Source organism: Lates calcarifer, linkage group LG12, assembly GCF_001640805.2.
Source record: "Lates calcarifer isolate ASB-BC8 linkage group LG12, TLL_Latcal_v3, whole genome shotgun sequence".
Lineage (NCBI taxonomy): Eukaryota > Metazoa > Chordata > Actinopteri > Centropomidae > Lates > Lates calcarifer.
In genome coordinates, this window is record NC_066844.1 from 25,362,269 (window position 1) to 25,376,935 (window position 14,667).

Below are 14,667 nucleotides of genomic sequence, written 5' to 3' on the forward strand. Positions count from 1 at the left end.
ATTTTAAGACGCTCACATCACCTCTGATAATTTCTCTCTTCTTTCCCTCCACCACTGGTAACATACCTGCCTTTATATGCATTTGTTTTTATTTCTCCAACTCTGCTGTTTGTGGTGGAAAATAACTAAGAACATTTTGAGGTTTTACTACTACTTTACTTTTTAAAAACCTTCAGACATCGCTCCTTTCACACAAGCCAGCACAGGTAAACACTCATACATACAGTAGGCATCAAGGGAGGGACTTCTGCTTCATCATCATAAATGTTTCATCACCTCAGAGTCGCAGCCGCAGTGACAGCAGCCTCACCTTCAGAGGATGTGATGCAACGCGCCATTATCATAATGTATGCTGATATCACCGCTGCGGCCCTCCACCAATCAGCGCGCTTCACTTTCACCACCTGCTAGGAACTGAATTCCATCATTCCAGGCATTCCTGCCCTCCCCTCCCCTCCCTCCCTCCTTCTCCTCCCTCCCTCCTCCTCCTCTTCCTCGTTTACAACCAAGTTTGTCCCGACAGCTACTGCTACTATTGTCTTCCCCTCGTACAGGACTGTTTAGCCGCGGCTTTGTGTGTGTGAGAGAGTGTGTGTTGTAGCCTGTCTCTGTGGAATATATATGTATATTGTTGTTTTTATCTATTTCTCGCGTGGACGTTATCATACTGGAAGATACCAAAGTGGCGCTTGAAGGAGGTATGTGCTGCTGAAACATGAAGTTGTGTTTGTCTTGACATTGTTTCGTTGTTGTGGGATGAGGCTGCGCTCTTTATTTAGAGCCGTGTGGCTCAAATTCACTCCGTTTTTTTGCCTCCTAGAAACATTTACCGCGCGTAAACGGAGACAGCGAGTGACAGGGCTGAAATAATATCCGCCCTGATGTGCGAAGGTGATGGTTGAATTTTTCATTCACGATAGGAAGCTGCACTGGCGCGTTCCCAAACTTTCCCATGTCAAGAAAGCTCTCTGCCCCCCCTGCTCCGCTTCAGCCTCATGCTCCTGTCCTCCACGGGACGTTTAGTCGTCTCTCTGTTGTTACTTTAAGTGTTGGTGGTGGTGGGATACGACAGGAGAGTTCAACCTTATCACAAAATCAACCTCACCTCTTCCCCCCTGTGCCACTTCCAGGTTCGTGTCAGACTGTTTTTCAGCGGAGTCCTTCCTGTATACCTCTTAAGGGAGAACTGATAAGGAAGCACTGAGTCAGGCTGATATAAATACTATCCACGCCTGGTGGGAAATAAAAATGGACGCACTTGCTGCCAATATAATCGGTTTCACTTTGCCCGAGTCGATCTCATTAGAAGTTTGTCGCATTTCTTTACGCGCACCATCGAAGACGGCGCGTGAAGGCAGAGATAAAGGGACACGTTTCACGGTTTAGTGCGTGTGTGTGTGTGTGTGCAGGAATAGTTTTATCGATAATCTTGCTCAAACACATTTTTCCTGGAGAAATGAGGGAAAGGTATCTTAGGAATGCAGAGAGAGGGAAGAGACGCGCGCTGGAGAGGGTTTTTTTTTATTATTACCCTCAAATACCTCTCATAGCACAGCTACAGTGAAGGCTCAACACTGCGGGACAAAAATCCTAAAAATGTCAAAGCAAAGTTTAGGACGGTGTCAAAACATCATGGAAAGGTCATAAGGAGCTGCAGTGACTCAACAATAAAGAAACACTACTAAAGGTCCTGAATTCAAAACCTTTGAAACCATCTGAAAGCTCCGGGAAACTGCATCAACTGCAGCAGCTTTTAACTTGATATAGACCAAAGGATTATTTGCAGAATCAAGACAATAATCAGCAGATGAATTGATAAAGGAGGTCAGCTGCAGCCCTACAGACAATTTCAGCTACTTTTGACTGGACAATATGATCTGAACTCTGCATCACAGTGAATTGTCACTTATAACTTGTGCACAGTAACAAGTGCTTTCTAAAGTTCTAAAGCTGAGATATGACCAGACAAAGATGATGGGCCTCTGGACTCGACTTAATGCTAATTGTTTGATTGAATGTCTGGTTAGGTGTAACTCAGTTCAATTACAGGAATCAGACTGAGCCATGAGAGTAAATTCAGTCAGTAAGAGATTTACCGTGTTTGTCTTTCAATAAATTTGGTTTATTTATTATTATAGTTTGGTAATACTTTATTTTATTTCCCAACAAAGAGAATGAAGTTCGAGCCCAGTTACTGGAAAAACAAAGTTTAGAAAGATTTTGAACTACACCATTAAAAAAATTCTTATTGTGTATCGTGTTGGCACCAAACTGCAAACAACAACCCAGCCCCTGTCTACAGAAATAAATAAACGACTTTAGTTGTAACTCGAAACCTGTGAGATCTTGGAACAGTTTTGAGGCCATTAAAATGTCATGACATCCATCAAATATTGATTCAGTTTCTGCTGCACAGAGACGAAAGCCAAACTTCTTTTTTTTAAAGTCAACATTTTCATCACTGTGCCCTCCTCTCTGTCCCGCAGGCATCCAAGCATGGAGACGCCACTGGATGTTCTGTCGAGAGCAGCATCTTTCGTTCACGCCAATGAGGAAGAGAGTAAGTCTTTCTCCCGACGCTGTGCTTCCTCTTGTTGTGCTTGTGTGTGGAGTTCAGAGACATGCCGACCCACCCCCCACACACTCCTTTGTTTCTGGACTGCTTTGCACGGTCAGAAGGTGAATAGTGGCGGACAAGTGATTTGAATGATTAGAGCTGCGTTACATATCGATGAAGTGCAACATTATGTTCAGCCATAAGCCCCGGCCCTGTTTTCTGACATGAGACAATAGGCGCCTTTGTGCCGTGCGAGCTTGCAGTTGCAGATACGCAGGCAAATAAGACCAACCACACTCAACCGCCATCAGCACTGCTTTTTAACCAGCTGCTTGCTTGTGTTAACCTGCTTTCACTGGAATCAGGGTGGAGTGTTTTTCTTTCTCTTTGCTGTTTTGCTCTCTCTCTCTCTCTGTAAACTATCTAACTTTATTTCTTTGTCGCTGTCTCGTTGATCCCTTCCCATCTTCCTCTCTTCTTCAGTCCCCTCTCGCTCTCCCTGCTCTATCCTCCGCTGTCTTTTCCTTCCTCCTCTCCTAATCGTGTCTAAGCACTTCTGGCGTTGCTGAGAAAAAAAATTCCTTCCAAGATTAAGGAGAAATGGCCAATCCTTCTCAGCGGGCCTCTCTGCAGCCAGCAGAGCAGAGTGAAACCTACAAAGATACCACTGATAATTGATCTGCACTGTTTGGAGGGGACAGTTTGGTTTTGTTTTGAGTATTCTCCTCCTCAGCTTTGCAGATCGTGTATCAGGTATTAAATAATTGCTTTCTGGCTTTTAGCACTTAGACTTAATCCACTACTGTAGGCATGAAGCTGGGAGTGATAAGCAGGTGGATTCATTGATTTTTGTTGTTTATGTTGTGGAGGAATTTAAATCTCATAAATCATCAGGGGGCTCTCAGGTGTTATCTCTTAATAGGAGGCCAAGTGATTTACTGAATGCCATTAAGAAATGTGTGTTTTTTAGCTTAGTAAAAGTGGAAGCTTTAGACAATATCACACTGAGAAAACATACCCTCCTTTTTTCCTCAAGTTCCTATAAGTTGCTTAATATGTGATTAACTTGGAAGACACAGTATTTATACAGGAAACTGTACTGATGATGAGCTGACTGTCAGCTTCCTTTATGGCATGGGAGCTCCCCACTCCTCCTCCTCCTCCTCCTCCTCCTCCTCCTCCTCCGCTCCCTCGCTCCCCTGCAGTGTTTTTGTTTTTTCCTCTGCGCTGATGTCACTTTTTTGTTGTGGGTCGTGCATGGCCTCTTTGTCCAAAGACAATGCACTCGACCTGTTTCCACAATGGCGCACGAGAAATGGTTGAACCAGTGAGTCGGCCAGCCCCGCTAAGCTGCAGTCACCCAAACCAGCCAGTCCGCCCCTAACTAACTACGGGTCCGTCAGTAACCTCTCTGCCCGCCTGTTTGCATTTTATGACGAGGCTTTGTGATGCCTGCGCGGCACTTGACACCAGAGCACTTGCCACAGAACAGGGAGAGGCTCGGGCCTGCCCTCACAACAGCAGCTCCAACTCAGAGGGACTGAGTGGGGCCTGTCAGGGCCAGTGCTGCAGTTCACAACATTCAGAGCTAGAAATGAAAAGCATTGTTCCATTTTTTTTAAGCCACACCCCTGCAGATAACTCAGCGCTGTTGGAAATGAATTTTTTCACATAATTACACAAATGCTGTCTTGAGTGAAATGAAATTACAGTACATGAATAATGTATTGGTCCAAGGTCGCGCTGTTTGGCTCTAAAATGAAAAACATCTTCCAGTAATACCCTGAAATAGAATTATTGGCCTTGGCCCAGATCAGTAAAGGTTTTCTGAATATAAAAACGTTTAAAGAAAAAAACATTTGTTTTATTAAAATGTGGTTATTCTTAACTGAGCACAGTTTTAAACTTTGGAGACTTTGTTTTACAAGTTAGCAGCAAAAAAAATCAGTTATCAAGTAGCTGAAATTCACAAATCAGCCCCTGAGAGCTTAACTTTACAACATGTGCCCCACTACGCTTCGATCCTGGATTTGGATCAGAATAGAAGTATTTAATGTAGAAAATAAAGGAAATAAACTCAGAACCTGCTGCTGTATGTACAGAGAAGACGACAGTAAAATTAGAATATAAAGAGACAGAATGACAATATTAAGTAAATAAAGTCAAAGCAAATACTGTGATGTTAAGTCTACGAAGTTAAACCTGCAGTCACTGAAACAAGCAAGAGCAACTGTAGAGTCAGTGATAAATCTCTGTGACTCTTTCACATTACACATAATCATTTGATCCTTTGTTATTATAAAGACATTTATCATAGCTGCTGTGAAGCTGTGAAGCTTTCCTGTCAGGCAAAGTGTAAAAGTGGTTAGAGTCAAAAAAAACAAAAAAAAAAAACAGGATCACAGATCTGAGAACATTTTTACATTTAGATCCAATAATGTGATGTGAGCTCAGAGGAAGAGGAACACACACACACTTCAGCAGGGCTGGTTCCTGCTGTCAGTGTGTGTGTGAGCTCCCATCTTCTGTGTCTGCGAGCAACACTAATCACAGGCTTTAAGTCAAACAGTCCTGACCTTGAATATAGAGTAATTACACACTTACTAAAAAAGCAGTGAAGTAATCTGTGGCTTTACATTTAATGGTGAATGTGGGGAAATACTTAATACTCGCCATCACCCCTCCATAGCAATTTTGGTGGCTATTTGGAAGATCCTGCAGTGCGCTCCACCCTTCCTGGAAGCAGACCTGTATTTGAGATCGACCTTAAACAGTCTGGATTGCACAACAGCCTCAGTTGCAAGGACAGATCCAAATGTTTTTGTTTTTCTAAAATGCAGCGTTTCTTAATACATTTTTTCAAGCAATGTTTTGTCAGATCTTGGACGTTAGATCAGAATCCAGTCGTTCCGAAGAGGGCCGGTGGTTTAGGGCCCTGCTGAAGAGATGAAATGTGGCCCTTTTGTTTCTTGACAGGAACCACAACAAAAGAAGAACCGGTGCCAGGAGAAGGTGGTTGACTGAGATCTGTACAGTGCCCTCTGCTCTAGTTCTGTACACTGAAATACTGCTTGTTTGTTTAGAGAAACACACACACAATCACAGACAGACACACACACACAGAATCCCCCGCTGATTGTTATAGTTTCCATGGTTTGTTCAAACACCGGCAGTCCTTTCCCAGCTCTGAGTGAGGGCTCTGGTCTGAGGGAAGGAGCCCATTAAGCAGACCTCTCTGTGCTGGTCTCTGTATTTCTTGTCGTATTTCTTCTTCTGAAAAAGGCTCAAATAGGTGGTGGACAAAATAATAGGAACATCTTTACAGTCTGATGCAACAACACTGCAAACTGCAGCCTTTAAAATCGCTGTAGAGCTGATTCGACATCAGTGTCACAGAGCTGCTAGCACAACTGTACACTCAGTCGTGTTTTAATAGGAGCATACATTTAAACATGTGACAAGTCCCAAGCCGATTCACAAAGCTCTCCCTGTGCTATGAAGCACCAGATATGGCAGAGCAAATTAGCTGTTGCTGCATTTTGCCAGAAGGCATCCTCTGGGCTAAATGTGGACAGTGTTGTATCATCTGTGGGGCAGGAAAGCTGGAGATAAGTCTGGTCCTTACAGACATGCACTGCAAGGTCAACAGTGAAGTGGGTAAGACTTGCAGAGGTAACCTCATCCTGTTGTAGTCCTGGTTTTGGGTGTCCACTCTTAAAGCAGCCTTTGTAAGAACTTAATCTGGGTTAATCAGACTTTGTACATTTGAAACTTTTAAAGGGTGGTGTGTTAGTCCTTTCAGTAAGTGAGCAGTCAAGACGAGTCTGAGCTTGTCAGTGTGTGATGGTGTAAACTCAGATCAACACTGAAAGTGAAATCGGAGAACTTTCATCACGGCACTTTGTCTAAACCTTACCGGAGGCAAACAGTGTTTGAGGTGGGAGGTAATATGACCGAGAATTAATGCCTCTGGGTGGGATGGGGTTGGGTTTTTGGGTGTGTGTGGAGCTTCTTCAGCAAGGAGTGGGTTTGCCCTCCAGCCTCTCCAGGTTTCTGACAGATTTCTTTCAGTACAGGCCGTGTAACATGACACAGGTGTTAAACCAGGAGACCTAATGGTGTAAACACACAGATGGTCAGCAGCATCTCTGTAACTCATCCCACCTGTGTGACTTGTTAACATGTTTGAAAGTGAAGCTTAAACTTTAACACATGACCTGGACCTTGCATTTTTTTTGTATTTCACAAAATGATGATCTCCTTTTGCAAGACAGATAAAACTTCATTCCTCTGTTTTCAGTCTTTATGCTAAGCTAAGCTGAACTAAGCTAACTGTCTTCCCGCTGTACAGCGTCGACTGTATCCTCCAGCTATGAAAGTGGCATTTATCTTCTCATCTGACTCTCAGCAACAAAGCAAAGACACTTGTTTCCTAAAATGTTGAACCATTCCTTTAACAAGATGTAGCACATGTAGTACTTTTACTATCTCACTGTATTAACAGTGGTAACTATAAATATTAAACAAATGCTTAAAGCTAAGTGACCCATTCTGATGTAATATCACTCGAGTGTGAGAACTGCTGGCAAAGGTCTTGTCAGTGTCGTAAACACAGTAAAATTGACTCTTCTGTACTTTATAACTGTCAGTCCTAGTCTCTGAAACCCCAGTTATATGTCTCCTTTTTTCATAATAAACTGAACCACAGCCCATACTGAGGCTCAGTCATTTTATTCTGTACCTGGACGCATCATTAAACGACATGCATTTGCCACCGCTGCACAGACTAAAGTCTGCCTTGTGATTAAATGATCCGACATACATTAATCTGTCAAAAGTGTCTGTTAGTGATTGGCTGACCTAAATTTATGGCTAAAAGTTTATGATAGAAGTCTGCAGGAAACACAACAGCCATAAAAGACTGAGGAATGTTCTGTTATCTAATGAGACTGAGGCTGTGTTGTGTAGCTTTTATGTGTGCGCTCAAGTTTGTGTCTGTGTGCACTAAAAATCAAAAAACTGAGGTGTATGCATGAACGACTATTGTCTCAAACACTACCAGTGTTTTATTGCCTGTTTCAGTTTTTCAGTCAGTGTCTGCTGCCTTTTCATTGATAAATGGGGCACCATGATGTCATGTGTCAGCGCTTCTCTGAATTATCACCTCCTATCAGTGTGTGTGTGTGTGTGTGTGTGAGAGAGAGTCTGCAGAAAATAAGTCTTGGTTATCAGCAAAGTTTTTATCAGAGCTGCAAAGATCTTATGGATGACTAGGTCAAAGTGATGTACAGATGATGTACAGACACACGTCCCACTTTAACGTTGACTTAATGCTTCTCTCTCACACCCATTTTATCTCTGTCTCTACAGTATGTGAGGTATGACTGTAGGGATCTTGCTGCTGCTCTTGACCAAGGCCTGAGAACAGGAGTAGAAGTGCTGTTCTGAATGTCTGCTCGTTGGTCTTTAATGGTCAGAATGGCTCAAATGAAAACGTGTATCAGGGGTTATGATGAAGCTAATGTCTGTATGTAATTAAAAAACCTGGATGAAACACAAGAATGGGAATTTCCCCATATAATTAAGGTACAAGGTTGAAGTACAAAAGTTAAACATGGTTTATTATCACAGCCTGGTGATTATATGTGCAGCTTGCTAGTCCCAGGTCAACACCAATGTTGAGGGAGAGCTTTAGAATCAGTTCTAAAGAAATTCATGAAGTGTTGGTTGGGACATGTGACAGCTTCCCCATCACCTCCCCCTGGCGTCTTACCCTCCTCCCACTCCATCGTTCTGTCCTCCTACATGCACCTCCATCTGCAGATTTACTCTCTTGTCTGTTGACTGCACACACACGCACACACACAAGCACCTAGATCATCGTCACTGCTTTGTTAGTGTCGTGGTTCAGCGGGCGGCCATTAAGACTAGAGGGGCAAAGGGCCACCATGGTCACAGGGTCAAAGGTCAAGTGTCAAAGGGTCACAGGGTTAAATACAATCGTGCCTTGTTTTTCTCTGCACGCAGATTTTCTGTTTTGCACTAAAGAATGTGCGATTCTTTTCTTGTTTTTCTTCCACATGTACTTTTATATAATAGTAATCACTGAGCATTGTTCAGTGTTTTTCTTTCTAAACAAGTCAACATGTTTTTGTCTTTTTTTTTTCTTACCAGACAATTGCTTCATTTCTAAAATAGTTGTGTGTAGCTAAGTTTGAAAAGATGTGGTTTAAGTGATGATACTTTCACCAGCTATTTGTTATTCCATTTATGTTTAGACATAAACATGAAGTGATTTTCTTTCTCCCAAATTTGACATCATCTTTTCGTCTTTTCACCTGCCACCGACAAGATTCCTCAGTAGATTCCTCACACATCATAGGTCATTCAGAATAAGGTTTTTATCACAGATCATCCACCTTGATGAAAACTTTTTCTAGGTGTTACCTTTCGTAGGTGGAGAGTGTCAACCCCAGTCACGTGCATCAAAACTTCCTGACCAAGGGCCTGAGTCAAATAGTGAATCAAAAACAGTGGTTGCTTGAATTTTTGGGCTCTGGTTAAAGCAGCTTTTTTTCATATTGGCATCCACACTGAAAATGTTTAAGCATTCAACATTTCGCTCTCAGTAAATGCCACGCTCGCTGGTCTCGTACCAGCTCTGCTGTCTCAGTGAGGGAACTTTCTCAGAGCTGTGCTGACCACACATACTTTACATTCCTCTCTTTTTGATAGCACTCGCCATAGTTACTCAGAATGAAATGAAAAAGGATTGCACTGCCTCTCGCAAAGGAAAAAAATAGCCGCAGAGACTTCTCTCTCATTTGCTGAAGATTGAAGTAGATAGGAAGGGTGGTACATAGCAATACCTGACACTCTGTGAACACACTCCTCTCAGAAAAGCATGTAATGTATTTGTAGCCTCGGCGTTCAGTGATAAGGTTGTGTTGATGACATCTGAGCATGCTGAGGCTGGGATCCAGGCACAGATGCAGAACATGAGTGGTAGTGGCACAGAGCCTGCTGTTCCATGCAGGCGCAGTCTTGGCCAATAAACGATAAGCCCCTGGGGTCAATTTGCTCCCAGCTAATTGTTACCACGGCAAGAATGTTGTCATAGGTCCCACTGGTCAATGGAAGCAGCGATCATTTTCCATTACCTGAAATAAGATCTGTATGATGTGATGTATTTGAAAGGCTTGATCTTCCTTTAATTAGCAACAAAACAGACACTGACCAACCTCAATGTCAAAGCTGGATAATATATTCATGTGTTTTAGTTTGAAATAGTGAATGTTGTAACGTGTGCACCTTTCCTGTCACTACATGAGACGTCGAAGTCTCAACCTGCTGCTGCTGCTCAGAGATTTGCATCTCACAATCAGATCTGAGCTGAGCTTCAGTCAGTGGATATCCAGCCTCGCATGGGCAGAATGTGAGAGTGCAGCCGCTGTGTCTGCCTTATGTTTATTTTGTTTATGTCGTAAACACAATTTGGCAGGGAAGGGCGGAGGCGAGGAGTGGAGGGGAGCACTTACGGTTGGAGACAGAGGGTGGAAAAAGATTTGGAGGAAAGAGGAGGCTCAGGATGGATATTTAACAAAGGCTGCCGGGAGGGCACTGTTACTGCATCATGAGAGAGCAGCTTTGTTAAATCAACAGCACGAGAAGTGCAGATGGCACGAGACGAGAAAACTCAAACAGGAGAGGAAAAAGAGCAAATAGAGAGCAGGTCAGTCTGACTGAGGAGTGAGACAGTTTGCTCAAATGGCAGAGGAGAAGCAGGACAGATGGGAGGAGAAGGGAGAGCAGGTCACACATGACTTAGATGTCTTGGCTGTGAGAGAACTCTTCACACAGGCCACAGCTGCAGATTATAATTATAACAGTACACAGGTGATCTGGTTCCTATTAAGCAGCACTGCTCTGTGATATTAGAGTTCAGGAACTATCCTGATGGATATCACACCAGTCACTGCTAAAAAAAAAAGAAAGAAAAAAGTATTTCACAATATAAATCATCCTATATAAATTATCCTCAGGTTATCAAAGTGTCTTTCGTCTGCCATCATTCCATCTGCATATTCTCCATTAAAAAAAAGAAAGATTTCTCTGGAGTATTTTAATTTTAATCAACACACAAAATCAGTAATGGTTGAAATTGAACATGCCCACAGTCTGTGAGATGTGAGAGAACACAAAGCTGGGAAATGACAGCCTGGCTTTGCTTCCACACAATCACCTGTTGTTGTCATTGTTTTAGTGTAGCAACCTGATATTTCCTCCTCGGAGAGCGAGTGTGGAGGATATTGTCATCCAAACACTCCCAGAAACCTGCTGTAATAGTGTCATGTTGCAGCTCTGTAATTTTGACCCTGAATGCTCAGAAAAGATGACGTGAGCGTCTTCACAGAAAAGCTGAACTCCTCTTTGTCTCCCCGCGGCTGCTGAGAAGCAGGGCTGTTTAAATTGATCCACACAGGATTTGTAAAAATTTGTAGATGGTTAAAAACTGTAGAACACCAACCTTTGGTGTCACAGGTGGACATACAGGTCTGTCAGGTGTTTGTAGACATTACCCGTGTAATCAAACCTTTTACAGCCTCAAGGTTTGTGGAAAAGTCACAGTTAAGTAACCGCCCTGATACCGAGAGCTGAGACAACAAATTTCAGAGGGGATGAACGTTTTCAGTCCATTATGTCACCATGTAAACAAAGCCAGTCATGATGTGATGGCATTTCAACAGAGGGCGCCATAAAGTAATCGAGGGCTTGACCTTTGATCTCTGCCAGTGTGAGAGCTGCTCTGCCACCCTGATGCACTAAGATCATGTTTATACTCAAGTTAAAGTTAAAAATTTTCCTTTAAATAAACAGAAAGACTGAACTCAAGTTAGAAAGCAGGAAACGTGAGAGAGGCAAAAGCAAGTCAACTTTTTTTGTTGTTTTTTTTTACCCTCTACCATCATCCTGCGGTCTTTTTATTCTGCCAGTGTTTGTGTGACAACACTGGAGCGTGTTAATAAAGCATTAGGATGAATCACCACCTGGCCTGTGCGGTGTTGTTATCCAGACACTCCCACTCCCTGGAGAAGCCCAGACCTGTTCAGAAAGAGACACGGGACACCGCAGGAGATTAAGTAGGTCTGTGGTAGCGCCTTGTCCTGATAGATTAGACAAATAAATAGACAAGGCAGGAAGTGAGGAGGAGGAGGGAGGGGGGAGTGATGAGAGGGAGGCAGGAATGATGGGTTCCACTGAATGAAGGATGGGTAGGTGTACTTGGGGATCATCTTTATGACTAAGGTTTAGTTTGCATTTCATCATATAGATACCTCCTGCAACCTGCCCTTTTTCCTATCGCTGACATCACTGTCAGTCACCGGGGCCTCGCGGCGAGCACTTTACTCCGACACCTCTGAGTCACACTGAGGGAAACAAGCTGAGGGGGAAACGGCAGGGAGAAAAGGTTATTACCACAGGAGGCAAAGTTATGTGTAAGAACTTGTCCCTATGGCAGGAAGAGGTGGAATTTTACCAATTTGTTGTGTAACCATTAATCTCCTTAGTATTACTTATTCAATCTACCAGCCTGCCAGGCCACAACAAAGACACTGTGTTAGAGAGCCTGTTTGCCTTTATAAGTAAATTCTAAGTCAGGTTGTCGTGATAGATACAAGAGAAACGTAAGTTAGATCGATACAAACATTCCCAAAACCAAATCTTAAACTGGTCATGAGGCAATTCGTAGAGCAAATGATAATAGCGATGATGATCAATGTTAAAATTGCATGATCATAGCTATATAGAGTTTAATGGAGTTTTGAGACTGAAAGGTTGCAATCATCCATCCATTACTGAGCTAATTTACTCCATGAAAGACACAAAATCTGGACAAAAATGAAGAGGAGTTCATTTTAGGCAACTGAGGAACTGAAGCACTCAGTGTTACATTTTACTTATTTTTTAACGGCTTTAATAGTCCATGAAGGTTATAGTGGGCCATTAAGTCTTTATCCCGCTGTAGGGCCTTCAGTATTCTGCCTCTAAGTATCATCAAGGACTCTGTGTCTGACAGATCGATGCTGAATATTTGTGTAGTGTCATTTGTGTTGGTATGGATAAGTTTTCCGCTGCTCATTTAGCCTTGTGTCTGTCTTTTGTTTCAAAGTTGCTTCTTCTTTCTGCTCTCCACCTCTGGTTGTGATGATTGGCAGTTTGTTTTTTTGTTTTTTTTAAGTCTGAGAAACTCCAGCGTATCCATCATCTGTTGACATGTAGGTCTGAAGGCTGTGAGGGGGCACTGGTGTGTTTTTCATCTTCCAGTGAAATGACTGACTCTCCATCAGCCTGAAAATGTGTCAAGATTTCAGTTTGGCTGGAAACACTGTGTGTGTATATGGATTGTTCTTGCCACCTGAACCAGTTGATCTGTGTAATTTGCAGCTCCGCGGTTTGAAACGCTGCGACACTGAACAATCCAGGGCTTTAAAAAGCTGTCGGTTACATTTTTACTTTCCTGAAACAACTTTTTATAGGTTGTCACAATACTCAGCAAAGTTCAGTCTCAGGCGTCTTACTTTGTAGATGCACATTTATGTCGTTTTGAGCCTGTGTTGTAACCTGAAGCAGCAGCTGTAGTAGCAGCGGCAGTCGCTCTGAATGGACCCTCTGTCTCAGCTTGTTGTACGTGAAACTGGAAACAATGGTCGTCCAATGAGACAAGAACCGTGTTCCTTAGTTCAGAGCCATCAGAGGAGGGAGGGAGGAGGGGGAGATGGGGGAGGCCTTTGTGTGTATGTGTGTGTACAACGGGTGGGGTGGGGGGTGTCCAGAATGGTGTGTGTTTGTGCAGCAGGGTAGAGTGGGTGTATGAGTTTATTTACGTGGATGCATGTGTTCTGTGTTTGTTTTGGGAGTTGTGGCTTGTGTGTGTTCTCGATCGGGTAAAGTCCTCTGTATAATTAGTCTGTTAATCCAGTTTTGAGCAGTGCTACAAGTTACGAGAGGCCTGTTTGGGTCAGCGAAGCAGCCGTGACTTCGGAGGTTGAATAAGGGGCCCAGGCAGTCTGCTGATAAATGTTAAACCTGCGTGGAGCCCGGGAGAGGGAAGTAAATCCACCTGCCTGAACACTTTATCTCTTCCTTTAGGTTTCCAAAGAGTTGAGCACAAGACTGGAATGAGGCTTTCTCTTGTTTTTACTTTTTTTCTGTGGCATTGAAAATACAGTACATTTCATTCTGGCTTCATAACTGGGTCAATTGTACCTGTTGAGTTTGCATTAACAGCCCGCAGGTATTTGTCTGAACCTTTTGTGATGTTGCTAATTTCCAGGTCTGTTGTGTGTTTGCGGGTTTTACGTGTCACAGGAAAACATGCACATGGCAGACTTGTGTTTGTGTGTAAACTCACACTCCAAAGCACAGCCACACCCTGCTCATTATATTCTCAGTCAGATGCCCCTGAGGAAGTCGCTCTCTCCTCTTTCCACACAAACCTTGTAAACAGTCATGTTCACATTCTATTCATCTATAATGACTGTGTTTGTTTCCCCCTTTTTCATCCCTTTTTACTGAGGACAAATCCTGGGTCTGTCCCCTCTCAGGCACCAGGGGGCAGAAGAGACCCACTCTGAGACTGAGGAGACCTCACAGTGCTTTGGATAACTTTTTATATCCATTAAAATCAACACACTGAAGCTTGTTTTTCCTTCCATTTGTACAACCACTAAAAGCAATTTACAAGCATTTTCTCTTAATGAAGGAATAAAGAAGAATCTAAAATCTTAAACAGGTGATTGTTTTTTTTCTAAATTAATTGTTAAGTCAATAAAAAGAAAAGGTTCATAAGCAGAAACAAGAAGCACCCTCCTGAGTCCCTTTTTAAAAAATAGTTCCTGCTCCTTTTCTCCTTTTTTTCTTTTCCTCATCTCTCATGTCTATAAACAATCGCTGCATTATTCCCAAACTGACTTATCTAACTTTACAGCCTCTGTGCTATCTCTAGGCTGTAATATATCTGTGGGGACTCTGTGATAAGGTTATAGCAACCTTAACGTATTTTTTATGGCACCTTCAATCTCTTCAGTTCCTAGAGGGACATAATGTGC

General features: G+C 42.9%; 1 protein-coding gene across 1 annotated transcript in view; it reads left to right on the forward strand.

Annotated features, from left to right (window-relative positions):
- The first annotated feature begins 515 nt into the window (after nucleotides 1-515).
- vgll4b (vestigial-like family member 4b) overlaps nucleotides 516-14,667 on the forward strand; it is a 37,411-nt gene continuing 23,259 nt past the window's right edge. The window contains exons 1-2 of the mRNA XM_018686878.1: nucleotides 516-698; nucleotides 2,487-2,560. Of these exons, the coding sequence (XP_018542394.1) occupies nucleotides 2,497-2,560 (64 nt within the window). The 5' untranslated portion in view covers nucleotides 516-698; nucleotides 2,487-2,496. The remainder of the gene's footprint in view (nucleotides 699-2,486; nucleotides 2,561-14,667) is intronic.